Genomic DNA, 25,688 nt, shown 5'->3' on the forward strand with positions numbered 1-25,688 from the left:
CCCCCAATTAATTTTTAAAAGCCTGTTAAGTGTATGTGTAATAAAAGGAAAACAGATTAATCTAGCCACTTTCTTAGATCTTGAGTTCTTGCCTGTGGCAGTTCTGGGACTGCCAGAAGCACAGTACTTTTTCTTTTTTTTTTTTTTTTTCTTCCAAACTGCTGCTGTTGACCACTAAAGCACAGAGAGATTACACTCTGAGCAAAGCGTCTTGGCGCTGTTGTAAAGTTGCTTGGGCACTGCTTCAGGAAAATCTTTAAATGGTTGCTCTCTTGGGCAGGGGCCCAGGGCCAAAAGATCAGATGGGGAAGCTCCTAGAACAGCAGTCAGGAGGGCTTCTGTCCTAAGCTGTGCTGCCAGGCTGCCTGATCTAAACTTGGCTAGACCTGTTCTTAATACCTGCTGCCTTGCTGTCTGGTCCCAGGCTTCTCCAAGATAGCATGCCGGGCCAGTCTCAGCTGTGTATGTACAGGAGCCGTTGTGTTCTCCATGGGGTGTTCTAAGCACTTAATGAATATGCTGTATCTGCACATTTAATGGACACTGTTACAGCATTTTGAAAACTGATTATATGCTTGTCAGTGTTGCCCTATTCAATTGAATTGTATTATGTTTCTTTGAGATGCATCTCTGCCACTGTTATTGTAGTTTTGTATTTTCATGCTGATTCTGATGTTTTTGATTTCTGTGACTCCATTAACTTAAATTTGTCTCAGCAAGGTCAATGACAGATTTAAAAGAGGATCTAATCATGTGCTCATGCTATCAAGGTTTATGAATTATGTCTTCAAACAGTACCCAATTTTTAAGTATAAGTTGTGCTTAATTGACTAGAATGTACAAATTGTTTCATAATTCTTTTTTGATTATTAGAATGTGCACTAATTTTCCCTTATACTTGGCATTGTTTTTCTGTTTTTAGAATTTCTTGCAAGGGTAGGGGAAGTTAATTAGACTTCTTCAATATCAGTGTAGCTAAGCTGCATTCTAGCAAGGTGATCAAAGATCAGCTACAAGTTTCTGAACAAAAAAGGGCTTAATGCATTTGCTAGAAAGATGGGGAATATAATGACTTAAGCTTTTAACAGGATCATGCTACTTTCTGTTATACTTTCAGTATTCAGAATGACTTAAGGTAGTAGACTAAGTAATTAGTAGGCACACTGGCAGAGCAGTTCTGCATTTTGAGTTAGTTGCCTGAAGTTACATAATGCAAAAAAACCCTTTCCAACAAACACCAAAACATATGCTTATCTTCTTTGTTGGTAAAAATTGCCAATATTTTCTAAAATTCCCGAGTTTTATGTGTATCAGCAAAATAATAGCAGAATAATTGCACCAGGAAAAAACCCATAAAATTATGAAACTGTTTTCTCTTCAGCCTCTTTCTTTTTGTCATGGTGTGCAAATTAAGAATTACGAAAAGATGCTGAAGTACTGAAATAGTAGAAAACATGCATATAAGCTAAGTATTATTGCTCGAAATTTAGCTGATAAGATCACAATATTTCTTTTGATTCATCATATTATTCATACTTACAGAGCTGTTGGACTTTAGCTAAAGAGTGTTACAATAGTAGCTACAAGAAAGGAGAACATGAGGAAGCAGTATTACAGAGAATGTCTGTAAAGAAAGACAAATAAAAGTGAGTCAGTATGGGCAGGTGACTGATTTACTTCTGCCTTGCTGGCAGATATGTGTAAGCTATGATTGTCGTGGTTTAACCCCAGCTGGCAACTGAGCACCACACAGCCGCTCGCTCCGCGCCCCGCCCCCCCCCCGGGGGGAGGGGGGATAGAATCAGAAGGGTAAAAGTGAGAAAACTCGTGGGTTGAGATAAAGACAGTTTAACAGGGAAAGTAAAAGCCGCGTGTGCACGCGAAGCAAAACAAGGCATTCATTCACTGCTTCCTATCGGCAGGGAGGTGTTCAGCCATCTCCAGGAAAGCAGGGCTCCATCATGTGTAATGGTGACTTGGGAAGACAAATGCCATCACTTCGAACATCCCCCCCTTCCTTCTTCTTCACCCCAGCTTTATATACTGAGCATGACGTCATATGGTATGGAATACCCCATTGGTCAATTGGGTCAGCTGTCCTGACTATGCTCCCTCCCAGCTTCTTGTGCACCTGGCCGAGCATGGGAAGTTGAAAAGTCCTTGACTAGCATAAATACTACTTAGCAACAACTAAAACATCAGTGTGTTATCAGCATTCTTCTCATCCTAAATCCAAAACACATCGCTATACCAACTACTAGGAAGAAAATTAACTCTATCCCAGACGAAACCAGGACAATGATAGAACTCCAAAAGAGGGGAAGAGAAAAAAAGGCACATTTGTTTGTGCCATGCTTCCAAAGGAGATGAATATCTCCATGAACAGTATTGAGGATCTTCTATTGGTTTGCCTAGTAAATATTTAAGATTTTTCCTTCTGTTATGACAGATTGTCTGCAGAAGTGCAAAACCTATAGAAATGGCAGTGAAGGAAAAGATTTCCATGTTTTGCCATGTGGAGCCTGAGCAGGTCAGTAGTTTAATATTTTATTATCATTACTTAAACATGTGGGAAAGCATACAAATATTTCTATGCACTTCTGATTTCAACTTCAGACTGTTTCATTCATATGTAATTGTTTTTACAGTTTTCATCTTGTACATTATATCACTTTAAAAATATTGGGAGTTAATATGTTAAATTTTATGTCAAATGGTCATTAACAATTTAAATGCATGTTATGTAAAAAGTTAATAAAAGGAGTAGATTTTGAGTGCACAGTTAATTGCTGTACATAGTTGTGAAAACCGTGCAGTTTCTAGCTATGGTTGGTTATTGTCCATAAATCATCTCAGGTGGTTATAATAATGGATGAACAAAGTGTGATTAAAGCTAGGGGTTTTGCTTATGTCCATAGATCATCACAGCCACATGAATGCTCTTATTGTGATAACATGTAATAGGCTATTCATGCCCTTTAACATGCTTAGAACATCTACTGTGTGGTTATATATCGTTTTAAAATTCATGTGTCATTTTGGCCTTAATAGTTTCTGTGATTAATTGCTATTCAAATATTAATTTTGATAAATCAAATGCTCTTTAATATTTTTGCAAGTGAGAACATTTTACTCTTCAATGTAATGGATGATATTAAAGGGATAATATATGCCAACAGTTATGCTGTATTTCAAATATGTATCAGTCTTGACCTCTCTGTCTGCAGGTGTGTAAGGAAAAGCTGTTTATAGTAAAATTCCAGATGAGGACATAGAGGGCAGTGTGGCCATTACTTCCCCCCCTTGCATCCATCTTACTATCTGTGGAAGACAACACCCTTGAGCTAGCTTCTGGATAATCCTTCAGAAATGCCTTTGTGGTTCCTCTCCAGCCAGAGAGAGACAACTGGAAAGTTCAATCAAACAAAACTGGTGTGTGCTTTTCTGGCAATATCAGGCCATGTGTAAGCATGTACATACTCAGATTCCAACTGCAGTTATTATGCCAGTATAACTGGACCAAGAATCCCATGTGTAAATGAACTTCCCTAAGAGCTCCCTGGCAGGGAGGAAGCTGTCTTCATGGCACTGCTTTTTTCCCAAAGTTCTGCCTTTTAGGGTAGAAGCTTCATAGTTGTACCAGTCACAGCTTTCATGAGAAGCTGAGTATATGATCCCGGGCAGAGTGCTGCACTCTTCTTATGCTGTTCTGGCTAGCTCAAATGTCTGGCCACACCACTGCATTGTAATACAGGTATGTCCCTGGCAGTTAGACTCAGTGGACTGAACTGGGATGGTGCTAGGTGCCGTACTGTGTGGCAGTCTTTTTTTTTTTTTTTTTTTTTCTTTCCTTCTTTTCATCTTCCCATCTTTCATCAACTGTATTCATCAGAATTCTGCAAAGCCATTCTTAAGTCCCCTGTGTGTCTTAAAATTAATGAACTACTTCTGGATTTCAGAAGACATTAGCCACATGTCTATATATTCCCTAGAATGATCCTGGATTTCTTGTGAACTGAAGGATTAGATGCATCATCAGTCATCTTTCTGGAGCTATGTGCGACGCCAGTAGAGAAGAAGTTACAGTTTATTTTGTGACTAGAACAGTGGTTTACAATCTCAAGGGGATGAATCTTTTCAGTCCACCTTTCTCATTTATTTACTGTTGTAGAATCACAGAATAGTTGAGGTTGGAAGGGAGGTCATCTGGTCCAACCTCCCTGTTCAAGCAGGGCCACCTAGAGCCAATTGCCCAGGACCATTATTCAGGCAGCTTTTGCATATCTCCAAATGGAGACTCCACAACCTCCCTGGGCAACCTGTGCCAGGGCTTGGTCACCCTCACAGTCAAAAAGTGTTTCCTTATGTTTAGAGGGAACCTCAAAAAGTGTTTCCTTGTGTTTAGAGGGAACCTCAAAAAGTGTTTCCTGATGTTTAGAGGGAACCTCAAAAAGTGTTTCCTGATGTTTAGAGGGAACCTCCTGTGTTTCAGTTTGTGCCCATTGCCTCTGGTCCTGTCAGTGGGCACCACGGAAGAGGGCCTGGCACCATCTTCTTTGCATCTTTTTCTCAGGTATTTCTGTACATTGATGAGATTGTTCACCCCTACCCCCGAACCTTCTCTTCTCCAGGCTCAACAGTCCCAGCTCTCTCAGCCTTTCCTCATTTGAGAGATGTTTCAGTCCCTTAATCACCTTCGTGGCCCTTTGCGAGCCATGGACTCTTTCCAGTATGTCCATGTCACTCTTGTACTGGGGAGCCCAGAACTGGACCCAGTACTCCAGGTGTGGCCTCACCAGTGCTGGGTAGAGGGGAAGGATCACTTCCCTCGACCTGCTGGCAATGCTCCTCCTAATGCAGTCCAGGATACCATTGGTTGGCTCATGTTCAACTTGGTGTCCACTAGGACACCCAGGTCTTTTTCTGCCAAGCTGCTTTCCAGCTGGGTGGCCTCCAGCATGTACTGGTGGCTGGGGTTGTTCCTCCCCAGCTGCAGGACTTTGCACTTCCCCTTGTTGAACTTCATGAGGTTCCTGTCAGCCCATTTCTCCTGCCTGTTGGCAGGATGGCAGCGTGACCCTCTGGCATATCAGCCACTCCTGCCACTTTGGTGTCATCTGAAAACTTGCGGAAGGTACACTCTGCCCCATCATTCAGATCATTAATGAAGATGTTAAACATGACTGGACTCAGTACTGACCCCTGTGGTACTCCGCTAGTTACTGGCTTTCAACTAGACCTTGTGCTGCTGATCATCACCCTCTGGGCCCAGCCATTTCACCAGTTTTCCTCACTGTCTGCTCATCCTGCCTGTACATGAACAGGTTGTCTATGAGGATCTTACAGGAGACAGTGTTAAAAGCCTTCCTGAAGTCCAGATAGGCAATATCCACTGCTCTCCTCTCATCTGCCAGGCCAGTCACTTCATCATAGAAGTTTATCAAGTTGGTCAAGTATGACCTCTCCTTAGTAAATCCATTCTGATGACTCCTGATGATTTTCTTATCTTTTGCGTGCCTGGAAATGGTTTCCAGGACTGTCATAACTAGTCCAGGAAGACCACGTGCTATTTTGTCCACAGACTTCCTGTAAGTGGATTTTTTTTTTTTTAATTTGCTTTTATCAAGTGAGTCCTCCCTCCTTGCTTCAATGTATGTACACCAAAACAAAAGCAGTGTCTTCAGCTTGTTTCAGCATTGTAACAGTCTCCATAGTCAGCACAGCTGTAACCTAGAGCAGGTAGTGATTCTGTCTTAATCTTACATCCTTAGGATGGTGGCTGCCAAGTTTGAAAGAAGAGTTGGATAAGCCTTATTCGTACTGTAGGAGGGCTGTGGTTACCCTATTCTTTTTGCTGTTGAATGGGCACATAGAGAGGCACGGGGCAGCATGCATGTGTACATATTTATGTGATGAACAGAAGTAACTCAAGGATAACTAAGTGAGTATCCTTTACTTCTCATGTGTATCAGGGAAGAGAACACTTGTGCTCAGGATTCTGAACTCTGGGGTCTCACGTAAGCCAAGCGCAATGAACTTAACTGCCAGCGGCTTGGACATGGTTTATAAATGTGTTCTTAACTAAATGGTCCTTGAATGAACTATACTAATTAATTAATTACATAACCTAATTCACTAACAAAATTCTTTTAGGAGACTTTATTGCAACCTAATTGGGTCTGCTTTGTTAGGTTCCATTTGTGTTCTTTCTTTCCCAGTTAATATTCTTCAAGTTTGTGAGAGAGGGAGAAAGAAGTGTTAGCAAGAATGACTGCTTGTGGGGCCAGTTTGTATTAAAACTGATGCATTGATAGGCTTGACAAGCTATTTTTGTATGACGGTGCAATGAAGAAGTGAAACACATTTTTACCTTTTGGATAGCTTTTTCCTTGTAGATTTAGTGGAACCTTAAAATAGGCTGTGCTGCCCTGCTCATTCAAAAGAAAAGTATTTAAAAATTAGAATATATGTAGAATACAAAACGCATATAGTATGCCAAAAATAGAATGTATGTTTCCTATGAAGAATTTTTAGGTAGGTAAGTCTTTTATGTTATGCTTTTTTTTGTTAGGTGATATTTATCCATGACGTTTCTTCCACTTATCGAGTGCCAATCCTGTTGGAGGAGCAAGGCATCATTAAGTATTTTAAACAGAGGTTAAATTTACCTATTGATGACCAGCCAAGTGATCTTCTAATGAAATGGAAGAAAATGGCTGACAGGTATTCTAACTCCTGCTTTTTCTAGAAGTGTTTTAATTCAAGTTAGGTTTTTAGCTGCTGTGAAGTCACCAAACTGGACTGGGGTCAGTAGCATGTTGCTGATCAACACTTGTGAATGGTCTGGGTTTAAAAACATTGCCAGTTTTGAGATTCTAGAAGATGTTTTATGAAGTTAAAGAAAAAGCAAATACTATTAAAATGTTTTCTTTGTGAAAATTGGTGTAATAACCAAAAAATTTGTTTTGTCAGATACGAAAGGTTGCTGAAGGTGTGTTCCATAGCTCTCGTTGGCAAGTACACAAAACTAAGTGATTGCTATGCATCTGTTTTCAAGGCTCTGGAACACTCTGCGCTGGCAATTAATCACAAACTGGATTTAATGGTGAGGATATTTATGGATTTTGCTTTCAGGAATACTTTGAATATACTCTACTAGTTCCCATCATGTGAGGCAGTTTTAATTCATGTGGAAATTAGAACATGAATCATGCAGATAAATACAGACTGGCCAAGCATCTCATTTTTTTAAAGACGTGTTTACAGATTTAATTATTTTATTTGGAACTAAACTTACCTGAAAGGAACACTGCAATTACCCAAAACTTGATCTGATGAAAAAGCAGACTTTACCTGCAAATTTATTTTTACTATCAAAGGTAGGTTTCACTTGTTCTCATTAGACTGCTTATCATGTTAATGAGATTAGCTTAAAGACAGGAGAAAATAGGTAAATTGGAAAGCAGTTTATTTTCTTTTTAAAATCCAGTGCCAGAAGCTGTTGCTCTTCATTTCAGTCAATATTCTGAGGGCCGTCCATTTTGTCTTCAACAGGATTCTAATGATATCAGAATTGGGCCATAAACTTATGTTTATGAATAAGTTCCTTGAATAAAGGACTATTTAGGGATCTAATTTGTCTCATTTTAATGAGAATAGAAAGTTGAACTACACGGGGAAAAACTGTTACCGGCTTTCTCACTGGTGGAGTTTGCTGAGTTTTGTTGCTAGGGTTGGCAAGTCTGGGGCAGAGAAGCAGTGTGGAAGTGTGTATTATTATCACTTAATGGTTACAGTGGACGCTTTAGCAGCTTGCAGTAGCAAAACAGTAATAAATGGTTGCAAAGTATCAGTAACAACATGCTGCTTTAGCGTGATTCATTAAATGATATAAGATAAATTGATCAAAGTGGGCAGTTGCAGGCTGTACTGCACTCAGTAGGTTTTGGTCTCTGCCTGACTCTGATCAAGGCAAGTTTGTGTGTTTATGCACTTTGGTAACTGCTGAAAATTGCAGAACCCTATGACCTTTGTTGATAATTTCCTTTTTTGTGATATAAAAAATAGAATAGATTAGAGTGAAAATTTCAGTGTGTCAAAAGCTATGCATGGGTTGCTTAGATAATGCTTGTGCGAGGCTGTTTCCATTCAGCTCTAGAAAGTTTCTCACCGGAACTAACCACTTTTTGATGAGGAGATGATTAACATCCAGCGTAGCTTAACAGGTCGCTAAAGGCAGCAGGCCAAACACATAGCCACCATTCTGTTGTCTCAGTCCATCTACCCCAGAAAGAAGCAATGGGAGCACCTAGAACAACCAGAGGTGCATATGTACTTCTTTAATGAAGCACAGAGTAATGAATACATGGGAGTCTTGTTTACAGTGATATTTCCAATGTCTTTTGGGAGAAGATGATAAGTTCCCTAAACCATGAACACTGAGTACTAAAGAAGGAATTTCTCATATCACAAACCTGGTAACATATTTCTGTTTGCTTGAGAACACAGGTCACCAGGAATGTATCACCTCAGGTGTTTTCTTTTCAGTGACTTGGTGGAGAAGGCGACTAGCCCTGTACCAAGATAGCCAATTATGTTTTGTATCCTCCCATCACTGCTTGGTTCTGATGGACTGTTAATCAGATGGTGAAGTGGTTGCAGCAGCTTGTGATGATGTAGAATGTATTGTTCACTGTTGCTTGCGCTGTTGTGGGCTCTGAAATCATCCTGTTTTCTCACAGTATCATTCTGCTACTTGTCAGCCACATCAGTGAGCTGCAAATCCTCCATCTTTTGCTTCTCATTGTTGATGTCATCCTGGAACCTTTTTAAGTAGGGGAGGCATGCCGAGATGCACAAACAAAAGCAATCTGAATTATTTTTTCTGTAGGACTTCTTTACTGAGAGAAGTGTGTTGATTTATTCTCTGGGGAGGGGGAGGAGGCCCTTCCTGACAAGAGAAAAGGGAAAAAAAAACCCAGAAACTGCTTATCTTAGTGAACTTCTGCTCTTGTCCTCTGTAAGGTATGCTGCATGTTGTAGTATAGAGACAGTTGCTACCTATAATGTAAAACAGCTAGGGAACCACTCAAGAAAACAAAATAACTTCATGTTTAATAAGAGGAAATATTTTTCTACATACTAAGGAACTTATGCATAGTGTTCACTGCTAAAAAGTATCTGTGAAATTATAAGGACTAAGCAGAATGCAAGTCAGCTTTATGTGTTTATGTGACTAAGAAGCCAATGGGTAGGTATTGTGGAAAATATTTAAAAAAAAAAAAAAAAAAGAACAACAAAAAAAACAAACCCCCCCCCCCCCCCCCCCAAAAAAAAAAAAAATCCCCAAACAACCAACCATCAGAAACTCAGCTTAGGGAAGAAATAGCTTATGTTTTAAGGCTTAAGCTGTCTCCTTTCCCTTGAAGGGAAAGGGGAGGAGGTATCATGGAGGTAAAAAATAAAATAAATATATTTGTAGGAAATAGATAAACTTTCCTCCACGGTAAGTTTTCTTCCATGATATACATACACATATAGTTGGGAAGTACTCAGACCAGTTGGACATACACAAGTCCATGGGACCAGACAAAATGCATCCCAGAGTGCTGAGGGAGGTAGCTGGTGTCATTGTGATGCCACTCTCCCATCAGCTTTGAAGGGTCATGATCATGACAACTGGGGAAGTTCTTGTTGACTGAAAAAGGGCAAATGTCGCACCAATCTTCAAAAAAGACAAAAAGGAGGATCTGGGGAAATGGCAGATGGTCAGCCTCACCTCATTCCCTGGGAAGATTATGGAGCAAATACTCCAAAAAGTTGTTTCTGTGTGAATGAAAAACAAGACAGTGGGAACAGCCAGAATTAATCCCTGAAGATTTTCAGATCCTGACTGGAAATGGCCCTGAGCAACCTGCTCTAATTTGACCTGCTTTGAGCAGGGGGTTGGGCTACAGACCTCCCAAGGCCCTTTCCGACCTAAATGATTCTGTCACTCTAAATAGTGTTTTATACTGGCAGCTCCATTGGGGGAAATTTTTATGATATGTAAAACAACTTTGCTTTTAGCAAAAAAGTAAAGGGTGCCAAGTCTGCAAATGCACAGTTAGCTTTGAGTGCAGCTAGTCTTAAGTTTGGTGGAGCTTTTGCATTAACAAGCATGTGAATTGATGATTGCTGGAGCTCCAATGCGATGCTGAAATGTTAACAGACAAGGGCTCCCACTGTACTTGCCTGCATGTGCTAACCTGCTTTTTAGTGTTTTTGTCCAAAGACTCTCCATATAATGTTCTCCTGTTTTCTGAAGGAACTGCTTAATATCGTACGTGGCATCCAGCTCTTAACCTAGCATCCACGTATCTGAATGATGAAATGAGAGTGCTGCTTGAAGTGATAAATGTGCTGGCTCAGTGTTTGGCAAGGAAACCACAATTAGCTTCAACTGTAATTAGTTTCTCTTTCCAACCTCCCAGCATGATAAAGTGTCCTTTTAGTTTATCCTATAGTATCATACTAGTATAGAATAACAACAATCATAAGTAGTTATTTTTCTGTTGTATTTTTGATGCCTTCTGGAGTGTGGAAAAAGTAGAAAACGTTTGCTAGAAGGCAGTCCTATCTGGAAAACTTTTAGCAATCTTCTTTTTGGTTTAATTTCTCCGCACACAAATGAGTTCTGTCATTTCAGATGATCTTCGTTTTATGGGGGATGGACTCTACAGCAGGATACTATTAATTATGTTATTCTGAGAAAAAGACTGACGAAACCAAGAATCAAACTCTGATCTTTGGGATCCCCAGTGCAGTACATAGCTGCCTCACTCATTTGCTTTAGCGGTACCTTAGGAGCCATGCTTATTAATGGCAGTAGACATTGTAATGCAGTATTTCTAGTAGGACATAATGAGTCTGCCTCCTTCTCTACAGTTGATGCTTTCACCCCAGGAATAGCTAGACAATGCAGGTTTATCCAGTCTGTGGTAAGATTAGATAAACTGTGGCACCTGAAAGTTAGGAAGGTGAACACCCTGGCCACATCTCATTTGGATGTCAGGATAAGGTCAGCACCACCCCTTGATTGGTGCCCTGATTTCCACAGGAAGAAAACCTGGGTACACAGTTATGGAGCATTCTACCAAGTCTGCTTACCTGGAAGACTGGAGGCAGGCAGAGCTTTGGAGCTACGTGCAAAGAAAGGGGCATGGATTACTGCAACTAGAGCAAATACTGGGTCTTCAGAGCAAATACTGGGTCTTCAGTGAAGTTGTTACGGGTTTATTGGGAAATTCACTTGGAAGTCTAATAGGTTTGTCTTGATGCTATTAAAAAGTTGGTTATATAGTATATGCTGCTCTTTCTGTGGAAGAAATGACTATTTTATTGCATATTTTTCTTTATTAGTACATAGATTCAACAGAACTTGAACGTTCTACGGAAGCAGAGAACTCAGTGAAATATCACCAGGCATGGCACAAACTGTGCAAAGCAGAGTAAGTGGCATCAGGTATTCTGTATCCCAAATGTAGACCATGATATTTATTTCATGTGATGAAAAATGCTTCAGTAAATCATTTCTCAGTGCATCCAAACTTCCGTTACTTACTTAAAGAGATAGATGTGCATGGTTGGTTACAAGCTTCAGACATAGCAAATTATAGTATCAGCCTATATCCTCAAACTCTGCCTTATTCTCTTTAGACAAGTTGCAGTTGTTTGGTTGGTTTTTTTTTTTATTTTTGGATATCTAGGCTTTCTTTACGTGCAGGTCAATTGTCAAAGATTTTTCTTTGTCAACATCCATCATAGTGAAAGGTAGTTAGATAAAAGCTTAGTGAATGCTAGTGACACTCTGCAAACGTCTCTGTTAAGAATCATTGCTGGGATTTCAATTTGTATTTGTAAAGGGATGTTGTTTGTTGTCAAAATGCATTAATTTCTTCAGTATTACTTAGACATGCAGTTTTAGTGTTAAGATCCTACAGTGCTGAATATGTAGCTAATTTATTTAAGCAATACGTATTTAAGTAGTAGGAATTTCACTGTGAAGCATGAGGTTGGTCAGATGAGAATTGGAGTAAGTAGATGAGACAAATCTCCAAATTTAGACTTAAGTTCTGTGTATTCTGAATGGTCACCCAAAACATGCCTTTCGTGCATCGTGCTTGCTTTGTTACAACCTCAAAAGTCTTTCTTCAATTTGTATGGACTTCCTTTGCTGGCTTGATTCTACATGTTGGTTGTTTTATACATGGCTGTCATTACAGTGGCATTCTGGTCCCAGGAGGGTTTGGAATTAGGGGAACGGAAGGCAAACTCCAAGCTATCTCGTGGGCAAGAACAAAGAAAAAACCTTTTCTTGGTAAGATCATTAGAGTCAGAAATTATTGTGTTTTGGAGGTGTATAGTAAGCTAATTGGTAGTAAGCTAATTGATTTGATTAAAAAAACCCACACAACAAACACACACTTGGGAAGGATCCTGTCTTAGGGAAGTACGTGTGTTGTTGTGAATATTTGCCTTATAAATAATGCCCAGGGTCATAGTCATGTACTACATCTGCTGTATAAGGAAGGAAGAGAAAGACTATTCCTACTCCAAAGGTTTTATTTGCTATATTCACATTTTATGCGGAGGGTCTTTGCTTCTCATTGTAATTAAATCAGCATCATTATAGATACTAATCTGTGCAGAAAACATAGGTGTCTTTGTACACATTTGCTATATTAAATAATTTTTGTTGATTTACTGGTATATTTTATTACGGTAAAGTCTAAAGATGCCATCTGGCCTGTAAGCTAAGTGCTGTTTGTGTAAGTGCCTCTGAAGCTTTGGTTCCTACCCCACATTTCTTACAGTTTTATAAGTGACTACTTGGACTAGTTGCCAAAGCAAAATTTGAATCTGGATATACACAGGCTTTCAGCTTCTGTTTGTCTTTATTTTTTTTATTGCTAAAATAGATGGGAGGAAAAAAGTATTTTTGAAAGGGCTTAACGCACATAATTGTGTCACATGTATTTACAGTGTGCCAAGTTTGAAGAGTGAGTTTTACACTGAGCAGCCATTTTTGTTTTAGCTTTTTGTTAAGTCTGTGTATATACACTGGGTACCAAGATTTCTAAGCAGTCAAGCTTAAGACAGAACAGCAAGTACTTTGTCAGTCCTGCCCTTTGTCCTGTTAAATTCTGGGGTTTTTGTTTTCTCTTCTAGGAGTTTGCCTGGGAATGCAATTAGCAGTTGTGGAATTTGCAAGAAACTGTTTGAATTGGAAAGGTGAGCTCGGTATGCTAGTGTGAATATGATTTGCTTAGAAGAAATTTTATTCTATGTGTGAAATGTGTATCTATTATTAGAATTATTATCTAGATCCTATGATTGTTAGGTACTTAGCTCTTGCAACATGGTAATTTTCAGCTAAGCACCCTGTGCTACTTTTCTGTACAAGGGAGTAGGAACTCTTATTATGCAGATTGCTTGAAACCTGCTTCTTGATCTAAGGCGTGTAGGAGAAAGTGTTTACAGTTCACCTCTGTAGTCCCTTTCTGGAGTGTGCAGGTGGTGAGAAGTAAAAAGTGAGAAGTGGTTTTCTCACTTGCTTTCATTAGTTGGAGTAGCCAAATCATAGTCATTGCAGTAGTAATATGAAGAGATTTAGCTCACCAATGAATTTCTACCACTAAGAGCTGAGGAAAAGGTTTTGGGAAGTAGGAAAGAGCGTGTGTGTGACTGAGGTCGTGTGCTTTCTGTGGTTGCTTTAAAAGTGATGCAGTATGTGTTTCAACATACAAGATTGTAGCTTAAATGCAGACAAGCCCTAAAATGCCACAGAACTGTTATGAGGAGTTTGTAGTGTATGTAGAACAATGGAAATGTACAGTGTTTGTTTTGAACTTCTGTTTCAGATGCAAATTCTACAGAATTTGACCCAGACACAAAAAAACCTGTTGTAAGTACTGATTTTTTTTTTTCCTGCATATGTTTCGTGAACATACATCTTTTGTTAAAAAGAGAGTTATTTCTGTGTAAGTTAAGGTCTATCTATATTTTTACATGGTAGGACATGAAGAGGTGTCCGTTGTCTCTATTGTTTAAAAGCTATTTTCTTTTAATAATCCCTTGCCTTCACCTGCTTGCTTCTGTGGTTTGCCTTAGCTTTGTTTTTGTAATTTTTCTCATAGTTTCCTTGGCTGTAGACCAATGCTGGGAGTAGACAATAATGATTAGGTTGGCTTTGCTGGAGAAAAAAATATAAAGGGAAGCTAGAAAGTGTTGCACGAAGCTATTATCAAATTATAAATGTGTATAAGAGGATAAGGATTATATGGAAAACTGACAGAAAATTCTTTATATAAATAGTATAAATAACCACTACAACCATCCTCCCCCATGCATCTCACAGTCCTCCTTTTGAGAAAAATTTCAATGCTGTAGATATGACAGGGCTCTCTGTATCATGTGCCAATGGTAGAATTTTAGAGTGGAGTTCTTCCAGGTATCTCCTAGTTCAGGAGAGTATGATATCACATTGTCATAATTGTAAAACTTAAAAATGATCAGTAAGAGAGGGTTTTTAAGAAAATGAAAAAGAACAGAAAACTACCTGTGAGAAATAAAGTGGTATCTTGGTGTAAGATGTAAAAATCTGTTCTAGGGATAAAGTGGGTTGCTCATAGTGACCTACTGTTTCTATATCAATTTCCTTCAAAAGAGTTTTGTTGGGATTTGTAAGTCAAATACACTTTTTCCACATCTGCTTAGTCTGAAACATGCACATAGGAGGCTTTTAAAGCATTTGACCTGTTTATCAAGGTAGTTTATATGCATAGGAGAGAGAATCTCATCTGAACTTTTGAAGGTAAATTAGAGACCTTCAGAGTTTCATTGTGAGACTTGCTGCTAAAACTTGGTGGCATTTGGAAATGTTCTCAAGGTGAACAAAGGTAGCCTCTGCATTTGGCATCAAATTTGTGGGTTTGCAATCGTAAAAGGTCTCTTCCTTCACCCTTCTTGAATGTATGCAAAGACATACTCTTTCTCTGGAGGGGTCAATTTCATAATAACAAAATGTTGTAAAATGTGGAAGATGTTGAAAGTTTACTGTAAATTTTTTGGGAAGCAAAAGGATGCAGGCAGATCATCAGGAGGGAGTGAGTCACCCTTTGGAACTGCTGGTTTCTCTCCATTATTCTAAGGGTTGTTCACAGTAGCTGGCTCTGATGGAGAGCTCCACACTTAGCTGAAAGTCAGGAACATGGATGCTTGTCTGCTGCAGCCATGCTGGCAGTTTCTTCTATTGCAGAAATTGTAGTGTGTATTAGTACAATATATCTAGGACAAAATTTTATTCCATAAGTAACTAACTGAGTGACTTGCAGTTTGCATTCAAGGTCAAGTAAGGTATATATGTTAAAGAGAAAATTACGTGGACGTAAAATTAAGAAAATAATGGAGTGAATGTATGTGTCATAGAAGATTAATACAGTGTTTACAATTGAAGCAGTATGCTTGCAGTATGTATAATGGATATTCTTTTGTTCTGAGCTACATTAAGGTTCTGAAATTGGTTATTACCAGTCATATTTCAACATCTTAATCTGATCTTTGACATCTCAGTTCTGGGCAAGAAACAGATGTAAATCATTCCAAAGGGGAAATTTGCACTATCAATAACTATAACTACTAAATAATCTGTCTTAGCAGATTGTGCTAAAAACTGTTTAGATATTCTATATAATAACAAATCAATAAGAACGGTTGGAAGAGAAGCAGATTAGTGAAGCTTGTGAACTACCGAACTGATGTAGATGTTTCATTATCCAAGAAAGTTAATTGGAAACACTGTATCAGCATTGATAATGTCTTGTGATGCCACTGTGTGATTCAACTGAGTGCTAACTTAGGACCAAAGTAGTACACTTTTCTTTTGGTTCCTGCTCCTTTGGAAACTGAAGAGGGAGAAGAAAGGCACTGGTGAGGCAGTAGTTCTATTTTCTTTTATTTTTAAGAAAAAGGAAAAAAGACAAAAGTTCAAATATGTAGTTTGGCAGGGGAACTCAGGGGCAACCATAAAATATGCAGCTACTTATATTCCTTCTTAATTTGCTAAGCATTCAAATACTCAGAACTGAACTCACCAAAGTTGGTAATTTCTTCTGAAGTACGTATGATGTATCTTGGTCTACTTGCTTTCCTTTTGTCTGCATCTATGGAAATTTGAACCTTTTTTTATTAGAAATAAAAACTGAGATTGTCAAGTAATCATGTAAGTCAGAATTAGGCTTCCAAAGGAAAAACAGGAGGCTGAAGTAATGAGAAATGGTATTACTGGCAGCTGGCTCCCAATTAAAATAACACAAGTTACTGTGCTATAGAAGAGCATCATCTGCATTAGTAAAAAGTTTTGAGCGTTGTAAAAGGTTTTTATGTGATGAGGCAATTGTGACTCGATCTGTTTCAAACAATAATGAATGCAGAACTGAATGTGCAAATGTAGAGAGTTGCTTGCAATGCTGAATATCTGTTTCATTTTAGCTGTTCATCTATTTCTACTGTCTATCATTACAACAATGTTGCTCAACCTGGGTTCTGCAAAAGCACCCATGAGTAACTTTATAAAGGAGGGAAACCCTGTATAACACTGTATTGCTTGTTTTGGGGAATATTGGTATCAATTATATTGGCATGTAAATGAGTGCAAGTATTGTAGAGTTAAGACTGCAAATACCTTGGGAAAAATAGTAGTCTCTGCATATAAAAAATGGAACTTAATGACTTCATAATGTAAAACAGGCAAAATTGTGTTTTTGAAATACCATAGGGGAAAAAAAAGTTCGTAAAGCTGAATATCTGTGTGATGAAAACTTAAAGGAAATGAGATCTAGAATTTGAAAATGTTATTAAGCTGTGATTTACAAGCTGTGTTTGAGAGATTTGAAGTTGCTATTAGATATTTTCATTTAGGCTTACATTAAAAATGTGTACTCAGAAGGAAAAAAAAAAAAAAGACCTCTGATATGGCAGTTATCTGTATTTACCAGACCATACCATTTACAGTACCAAAATACCACCTTAAGTTTTTGGCTTCAATTCCTCTTTAACACAGGATTGATTTCAGTAGGGAAAATGAGGGAGGTACATGAGCACTGATCACAGTCCTTCAAGTTCTTGATCTCATCTTGGTTGCTTATTTGCAGGTCATGTTCCCATTATATATTCTTAACCTTTCTGCTTTACTTTCTAGCCTTTTGGATAATAATGATAGGTAAATTGTTGTTGTTCTTTGCAGGAAGATAGCTGTTTAGAAAAGGAATGCAATTGCTTGAGAGTAGTGCTTAGTATGAGTTTTCAGTTGCAAATGATAATTTTAAAATTAACCCCTTTAAAGGGAAACTGTATAGTCTGTGAACTGCTAATGAACTGGATTCACTGGATGGCAAAACTGTTATTTATTTTGTTCCATAGCCCTTGTCTTCCTCTACTGTTAAACTTAGACTTGTTTTTTTGGATGAGCCTTTTAATTATGTTCTTTGTCAATTTTATTGCAACTGCATCTAATGCTGTTCTAGGAAAAAAAAAGACTCTTTCCAGAAATAATTCTAACACACTTTTTTTTTTTTTTTTAATTTAAAAAAGCTAATTTTAATTGTGACCATTGTTCTTCATGACCTATTGCATTTTTTGTGTAGGATCATGAAACTTCAGATATTGCACCAGGTAAAATAAGTGCATTTTCTGTGAACTCAAGAAATTGTACAGAAATAGGTTTTGCCAGTAGGTGACACTCTTATAACATGTTTGTTTCTTGATGCCTACTTTTCCTATTCAGGACGTCAGTAACCTGATTGAATTCAAAAATTTCTAAGGTTGTCTAAGAGATGAAGAGGAATGTACGTCCCACTCATGCAAAAGCTCTTCTTAAAATTCTGTGATTTTACTTATGTGTGTAAAGTAGCTAACTTAGCTTAGTAAGGAAACATGTGTGGGGTATATTTAGTTTTGAAATCAAAGCATATTGTTAATTTAGAATACAATTTTTTTTCATAAACCAGAAAAAAAAAAACAAAAACGATTTTATTTTCTTCCAAGAAACATAACACATTGTAACAACCGAAGGGTTTGCATAAAAGAATGGCCCAGGAGCCGGTTAGAACATTCATATAATGTTTAAATGTCATCGTTTTTGAGGCTTCTATTCATGCATCACTGGTGTGCAGTACTTTATTCCTCATTTCATGGAGGGGAAATTCAGGGATAGGAACCACAGTAGTATGGGATCTTGAATGCACTTGATAGGCTTTGCAATTAAGTTGAGTCTCTAAATCCTTAAATAACTCTGAGATCTAACTGATTTATCAGGGTAATGGGTGATGTTGGTGTTAAAATTCAGTCCAAAATTCCAAGTTCTCTAGGATGATTAGTGCCTAATCTACTGAATTACTTGTCTTCAAAATTTCCATTCTTCTCATTTCTTTTCTTTCTCTCTAATTTCCTCTTAAAGTAAATAATAATGCCCATGAATTACATATGTGAAAATACATATGTCACAGGGAATCATGCAATGAAAAGGTTAAAACTGCACCAAATAAATGTAATGAATATTTTAATTGCAACAGCAATCGCTCTGTTCCTATATATACTTATGTATTCCCATTTACAAGAGTCATAACAAAAAAAAGTACATACTTATGTAAATGTAATTTAAAGGTAATGTTATAGTCATCATACTTAGCATTGTTACATTGTTGTTGAAAATAAGTACTTTATGTTTTAAAAATTTGAACTTTTTACCGTATGGAAGAGTCGCCTTACTTGAATGATAAAACTGAACCGGGAGGAGTATTGGATAATATACACTAGGGGACACTCCTCAAATGGAATGATACATCTTTCATTTTGTGTGTGTTAGAAACCATTTGATTTGAATTGCTATAGAGGTCAAAATAATAGCTCAGGTAAAGCAGGGATTGTTAGACGACACTTTCTCAAATGTAGCGTGAAATAGAAACAGGTAGTTCTGAACTAATTGTGAGGCAGCTTAGCTGGAAAATGGGGCTAGTGAATGTGCAGGAAACACAGTACAAGGCATACTTTATCTGTCAAATCTTTATTCTGTACGTTTTAAAATCGTAACAAATCTGTGGATTTAGGTGTACGTATAATGTACACAAACGCCAGGCTCTTCTCCTTCAAAGCAGTGATATTCTTTCTTGCAGATGCCTTACTGTCCTGTACCAGTTATCTTTTTTACAAGCATCACAAACTCATCAAAGCTGACACTTCCATCATTATTTTTGTCCAACGATTTAATTATGTTATCAAGTGAGAATGAATCCTGTTTTTATAGGAAAAGAATTAAAAAAAAAAAAAAAAAAAGAAATAAATAGATTGCCGTAACTATTTTCCTATGAGGAATATTGCCAAGAAGTGATGCAGTCAATAACAGTCAGTGTTACTTGAAGGTTTATTGTGTTAACCAGTTTTACTGGTTGAACTAGAAATACAGTGCCTGCTCCCTCCTGCCAAAAATGTTAACAAAGATATGATAACCATTTGAGAAGTATCAAGTATTACTCGGACACGTTACTTCAGTCTTGTGGGTAAATTTGGAATTTAGGAAATGGAGCAGGTGGAATAGCTGCAGCGTGTACATAGTCACCAATAAAAATTAATATGCATACCACATACTGCTTTATTAGATACTAATTTGGGCCCTGCATACACTATTTGAAAACGTGTCGCTGCTTTCATTAGGCTTTGGACCAGGACCTGTGAGTCTCTTTAAAAAATCCCCTCTTTACTAGGAATACTGTATTCACTGTTGAAAAATTCTTGCTGATGTATTAAATCTTATTTAATTATTAGCTCCTTTTATTTGTCGAATCTGGTAAGAGTGCATGTAACATCCTGATGCAGTGAGTATTCTGATAACATCCCTGATCAGGCTAGTTAAATAATATAAAAACAGTTTTGATTTATAATTTAAATTTTTAAAATGTTTTCTTTCTTCATACTTTATGTCCATGTATGTTTTGTAATGTCCTGTCCTGCTTTTATGTTGATTTATTATGGTGCCATATATTTCTGCAAACAGACTACATGCTTGAAAATGTCTGATATCCAGACAGAAAACATCAGTATTGCTTTTCCTGAACACTTCCATTTCCACATATCTGGGAAAATGGTTATGGTGCTAAATTGTCTACAGCTAATATAAAAAGCATTATATTTCTGAATTTGCCATCACATTTCCTATTAATTTTTGGCAATTTCTGACACGTTCTTTAAGGGAAAAAACCTTTGTGTTTTATTAGTTTGTTTTTAATTAGCCACTTTATGTTAATGAAATTACTAAAATGGATTACTGTAGTTCTCAAAATACTGGATTTTTCTATTGAGGTGCAGCTTCTTTCAGACCTTTAGCAAAAATTGCTTTTGTCAGCTATCCAAAACACAGTGTTTAAGGGTTTGTCTAGCAAAAGAATCTAAACTGATTCCTAATCCAGTTCAGGAAAGGTCTGGCAGAGAATATATATGAAATCAGAACCTAGATTTTTTCCAGCTACAGGAAACAGGTATTTCTCTCTCTAGCTTGGTGGCATCTCTTTTTTTCACTTGGCATCTTTCTGGAATGGCAAACCTTCTTTCATTTTGTGACGGTGGGAACTTAACCTAGATAGAAATTAGCTCATGTCTCTTACTTTTAAATTTGTCCTGCTGGTTTATAGATTTTTCTATATATTTTCTAGAGTCAAGATTTATTATTTAGACTGAGACAAAAAATATTTTATAAGACACAGATGCAATATTCTAAGCGAAATTTGGCTTACGTTAAAAAAACGAAACAAAACAGCTTCTTAGATTTTTGCATTTTATAAACTCCGTACTCGGATATCTGTTTGGAGCTACTGTTCATTAATGTGAATGAAGTTTTATAAGCTGACCCTTATTTAAGGATTAATTATAGAGTCAGTGAAACCATTTGGGCACAATAATCTGCCTTGCGCAATCATTGCCTGTATTTCTTTTTTCCTATCCATTTCATAGCAAGCACAGTGAATATAATAAGAGTGGAACTTACCTTCAGGTACTGTGCAAATTGATTCTGAAGTAGATTTTTCAGCCCACCAATGGACAGTGCACTGGTGCTACCCTCCATTAAAGCATACTGAGTAAAATACTTCAGAAGGTTATCATTGAGTAAATGTTCCATGTTTCTCAGATGTTGTCTTGAAGAATAACTGCAAACAAAGCAGACAATAACAATCCTGTGCATCTAAATTTTGAAACACATCTGACACCCTGTTCATTGGTTTATTAACCATATGAAATTATTAATACTTAACCTAGATGAAGAGTGGTGGGTTTTTTTTTTTCTGTAAAACTGGATCAACTCTCCCAAGAAAAAAAATAATCTAAGTTACGTTCAAAGATTTGAAACACCCAATATGTTTAGGTTATGCTTACCTCGCTGAAATCCAGAGCTTTCAAATGTATCCAGCAGAAGTGAGAGTCTCAGATTGGGACAACCTTTATAGTTGCTTGCATGCTCCACCCTAATTATGAAACTAGCATTTGTCATTGAGTCAGTGCACTAGTTTTACTGTGTTTTCAATAGTCAAAGGAGTAGGATACTTTAGCAGTAGAAATGAGTAATATTTTTTTTTTTTAATCTCTGAAATGCATCAGCATCAGCATCCACCACTGCACTTGAGGTAGGTTTATTTGGTCTTTATAGGCCATCCTGGAGAGGTTTTCTCTCTTGAATTTGTGTATTTTATACTTCAAGATATACCACACCCAAAGAAGCCTGAAAAAGGCTCCTATGGGGATGTGTATAGCATTTGTTATAATGGACTTTTGGAAGATGGTAAATACAAATTTGTTTTAAAAAGATCCAGATAAATAAATAAAATATGAAGAAGCTACTTGCCCTTTATGTGAGTTGATAATAACCAATGCTGAAGCCAGTTCTCCAAATTTTGTGCTATTTCTTAGCACAGGAGAGTGATGAATTTCCTCTGGGATGAAATTTTGGCTGCTACTATTGAGAATCAAAACACTCCATGATGTGAATGGAAAAAGACTGAAGCATTCTAAATGGGAAAGGTGAATCAAAGGTTCTGAAAAACGGTTCCTTCTTGGGAACACCTTCATAACTGAGTATCGTGTTCTGCAGGTTCTATAATCATGTTCCGTTGTTGGGGTATTTTTGAGTGATATTCAGCCCGTGGTTGATGCTTCATGACCCAACACTGCTGGTTTTGCAACTGCTGACTTGCTGGCTCTGGCTGTGGTTTCTACATGTGGCTTCTAATCTGCCTGATGTCTGCTGTTTCATTTTTTGCTGCTTAGCTCCAGGCTGACTTACTAGGTCTTTCACCCTGTGCATCGCTTATTGAGAATCAGTCATCATTGCATCACTTACAACTCTGAGCCAAGAGCTTTGTGGGTCTGTAGGAGATGGGTGGGTTGGAAGGGGTGTTTTTGGAACTGCAGGTGTATGGGTCTAGGGTTCCATGACAGGTAAGTAGGAGGTTTCCTGAGAAGACTAGGCAAGGTTTGCTAGATGAATCATGTAGATACACACCTGGCATTAGCAGCCTGCTTGCATGTACTTATACTCACTTCCCAAAGTGTCAGAGAGGAGTATTCAAAGAGTCCTCTAGAGAATCATATAATTCATTCTTCCCTATGCCCTGGAGTGGGATCACTGGTATGTATGTTGGATGTCTGCTTAACATATTCTTAAGTGCCTTGAATAACGGGAACTCCACAACCTCCTTATCTGGTCCATTCCTTGTGATTCCTTATCGTACTATTCAACAGTATTACTAGTGTCCACATGCCTTACTGCAGTTAAGCCCTTTGCTTGTCCTGTCTCCACAGATAGGGAGAACAGGCCTATCGTCTTCCTTCTTAAAATGGCCTTTAACAGATCAGAGAAATCCCCTGTTCCCCTTTTTTGGTTCAGAAATCCTTGCTATTTTAGTCTTCCTTTGGGAGTCCTGCTTTTTGGATATACTCATCTTTTCTTGACTTTCTCCAGTTGGTTCCCATCCTGCTTGAGATGCCATGTCCAAAGCTGTACCACTCTGGGCACTCATGGTGTGGCAGATTGAAATAGTGCCTGAAGCACTTGGTTGATGAGGAGAATCTGTATGTCATTTTACAGGGAGGTGACAGGCCACAGGTCTTTAATAGTGGAAGACTTTGTCCAGTTTCTTGATACGTTATTTCAAGCTTGTTGTGAGGAGAACAAATACACTGGTTTCAAATTCAGCGCAAAAGCTCAACATTAGCTTGAGGGTTAGAGAACTGCGGTCAGGCATCCCCCAATCTTTGTCTAATCCAACTGAGGGATGAAGCTGGAAACGCACTTTCTCCTGTGTTTGCTTTTTGGCTCAGTAGAAAGTCAGGAGCTGCTGCTGTAATCACTAGCAGAACCTCTACTTCTGCTATGATAGTGGTAGCAGTGCAAGCAGACCTGGGAGTCCTGGTCTAGAATGCATTGTATGGGTTAGGGCAAGTCCCATACATCAAACTGGGGCATGAACTTTATGGCTGCTCATGACAGTAAGATAATCATAAGTCCTTTTCTCTTCCTATTCTTTCCGCAAACAAAATGAAAACCAAACATCTTTCTCCTGCCATCCTGTTTTCCACCTTTGGTGGAGGATGGTGAAATTTTAGTGGTAGTGCATGACAAGGTGATCTGCTAAGGCTTCTGCTCCCTATCTGTTAATTCTTGCCTACAGCTCCTGCCTGTGGTAGCCTCACCATGCTTTATCCCTTTTGGAAGCAGTGTCAGGAATCTGGTGTGCGTGATGTGTATTGTTGACATTACAGTATTTGCAAAACTTTTTTTTAAGTATTCAAATGACTTGTCTTTACTTGTATCAAAGGCACCTCCCTGTCTTGGAGATACAGTAGTAAGATTCTTAGTGGTATGGAAGAAGAATTGCATTTCGAGGGATCACAACTCAAGGAATTCAGCACATTAACCTTGTTAATTTGTTAAGGGTTCATTAAAGAACACCACCTAATTGCAAAATAAAATTAACCAGTTTTACTGAAACATCTTCCCATGAAAGTGAGAGACCAACGTCTGGAAATTTAGGTGACCTGCTCAAGAGTTGCACAAGAGCTGTGTGCCAAATCTGGGGATGAATCCAGTCTCCTCAGATCAGCTTTATTCACAAGGTGCTGTAATCTATAAGAGGCTATCTGAATGAGAGAGTGGCAGAGTGGAATTTGTAGTTTGATCTCCCAACTCTTTGTCCTCTTCTTTCTCATTTAGACCACAGTGCCCTCCTCCAGTAATCTGTGTGGCATCTCTGAACTCTGTATCAGAATCAGCAACAGAACTCAGTTTGACAGGCTCCAGTACACTGTCTGTGCCAGAAGACCCCTTTGTAAGACATAAGGGCTGTTCTGAAATAGGTACAGTTTATCCAGCACAACCCAGCAATGGCAGAATGATATCCAGGGGTAAGGAATTCTGGTTGCTGACCAAGAATTCGAACAAAAGTAGGGGAAGATAATGTATTACTGTTGCCCCTATTAGATGATGTGTGACTAGCAGATAGCAGCATTTATCTATGCTGAAGAACAGCACTTGGTATCAAGTTGTGATATCTGTGCAAGCTGATTCCCAGTGTAGAAGCAGCAGTCCAGATTTGGTTACAGTGTTTTGCTGCTCTTTCTTGGATCTATGAATATATATTGTTCCTGCAGTTTATGACATAATTCAATTGGGCTTGCCCTGGGCTAGAGAAATCGTGTTAGTACGCACCATATCCTTTTGGAATTGACATTTTTATTGTAGCTTAGATACAAAGCCATTAGCAAAAAAAGAACTAAGCTGATGATGTGTTGTAAGTCTGTTTAGGGATGCACGTCACACACATGTCCCTGGGATGATTGTGTGTCATTTTGTTTCAGTGATGGTGTCTGCAGATTCAATATTTGCTCAAAATTGGCTTTTGCTGAGTATTGCCCTAGTAAACTGGTTTGCTGGCATATTTGGAGCAAGCGATTCCAATCACGTTGGAGAGTAAGAGAATACAAGCTGCAGGGATGACTGAAGTCTAGGCACCACTGCTGGTGGTAGGAGTGGTGAAGCTTATGGCATCATGGGTACACGGTCTTCATGCACATTTAATGATGGATTAAGTGGGAAGGTAACTCAGGTGCTATCTCTTTTGTCCTTGTCACATCCTTCCTGCTACTCCTTGTTTATCTTAACGTGCTGGACTATAAATTGGGTTGGTCCACAAGTGGATTTCTATGCCATTCACTGACACTGTTGGAAGGGCCAGGGCATCTTCCACAAGGGCGGGGCTGTCACTTGAGGGCAGCAACTATCTCGATCATCCTGTTTAATCCTCCGCTGATGGGTTAACGCCCTAACCCTCCAGTATTTTTCCACCTTCTTAGATGTATTTTATTGTAGCAACACCACTGTTACTTGTATGTGAGCCCAACTACTTTAAAGCTAGTTGAGGAATCTCTGTGAGGCTTATGTTACAGCCTGACTGCAGTATAGAAATGTCTATGGACAATGTGAAGTTGGCTATAATTGAGAATGTATATTTGTGGATGTTGTGCATTTGGAAAGAAAGAGCAGGAGGTGTTTTTGTGCTTAGTATTCACTTATTTCTACTTGTGTACTGCTTGTGCATTGTCTCTGT

The 25,688-nt window shown here is 38.3% G+C and overlaps 2 protein-coding genes across 2 annotated transcripts; one reads left to right on the forward strand and one right to left on the reverse strand.

Moving 5' to 3' along the window:
• Nucleotides 1-2,449: 2,449 nt before the first annotated feature.
• On the forward strand, nt 2,450-14,656 carry LOC104081706 (CTP synthase 2-like; the record flags this gene model as incomplete). The annotated part of the gene is made up of 8 exons (XM_009584547.1): nt 2,450-2,530; nt 6,572-6,723; nt 6,973-7,105; nt 11,401-11,489; nt 12,264-12,358; nt 13,210-13,272; nt 13,902-13,945; nt 14,651-14,656. Coding segments are annotated over 8 exons (663 nt in total), but the record flags the coding sequence as incomplete, so codon positions are not given.
• Nucleotides 14,657-19,216: 4,560 nt separating this feature from the next.
• On the reverse strand, nt 19,217-21,208 carry LOC104081705 (protein S100-G-like). Its single transcript, XM_009584546.1, has 2 exons — nt 21,077-21,208; nt 19,217-19,330 (listed from the first exon to the last, which is right to left on the reverse strand). The coding sequence occupies exons 1-2, from the start codon at nt 21,206-21,208 to the stop codon at nt 19,217-19,219; spliced, it is 246 nt and encodes an 81-aa protein (XP_009582841.1).
• Nucleotides 21,209-25,688: the final 4,480 nt, after the last annotated feature.

The sequence above is a fragment of the Fulmarus glacialis genome, unplaced genomic scaffold (assembly GCF_000690835.1).
Source record: "Fulmarus glacialis isolate BGI_N327 unplaced genomic scaffold, ASM69083v1 scaffold8929, whole genome shotgun sequence".
Classification (NCBI taxonomy): Eukaryota; Metazoa; Chordata; class Aves; order Procellariiformes; family Procellariidae; genus Fulmarus; species Fulmarus glacialis.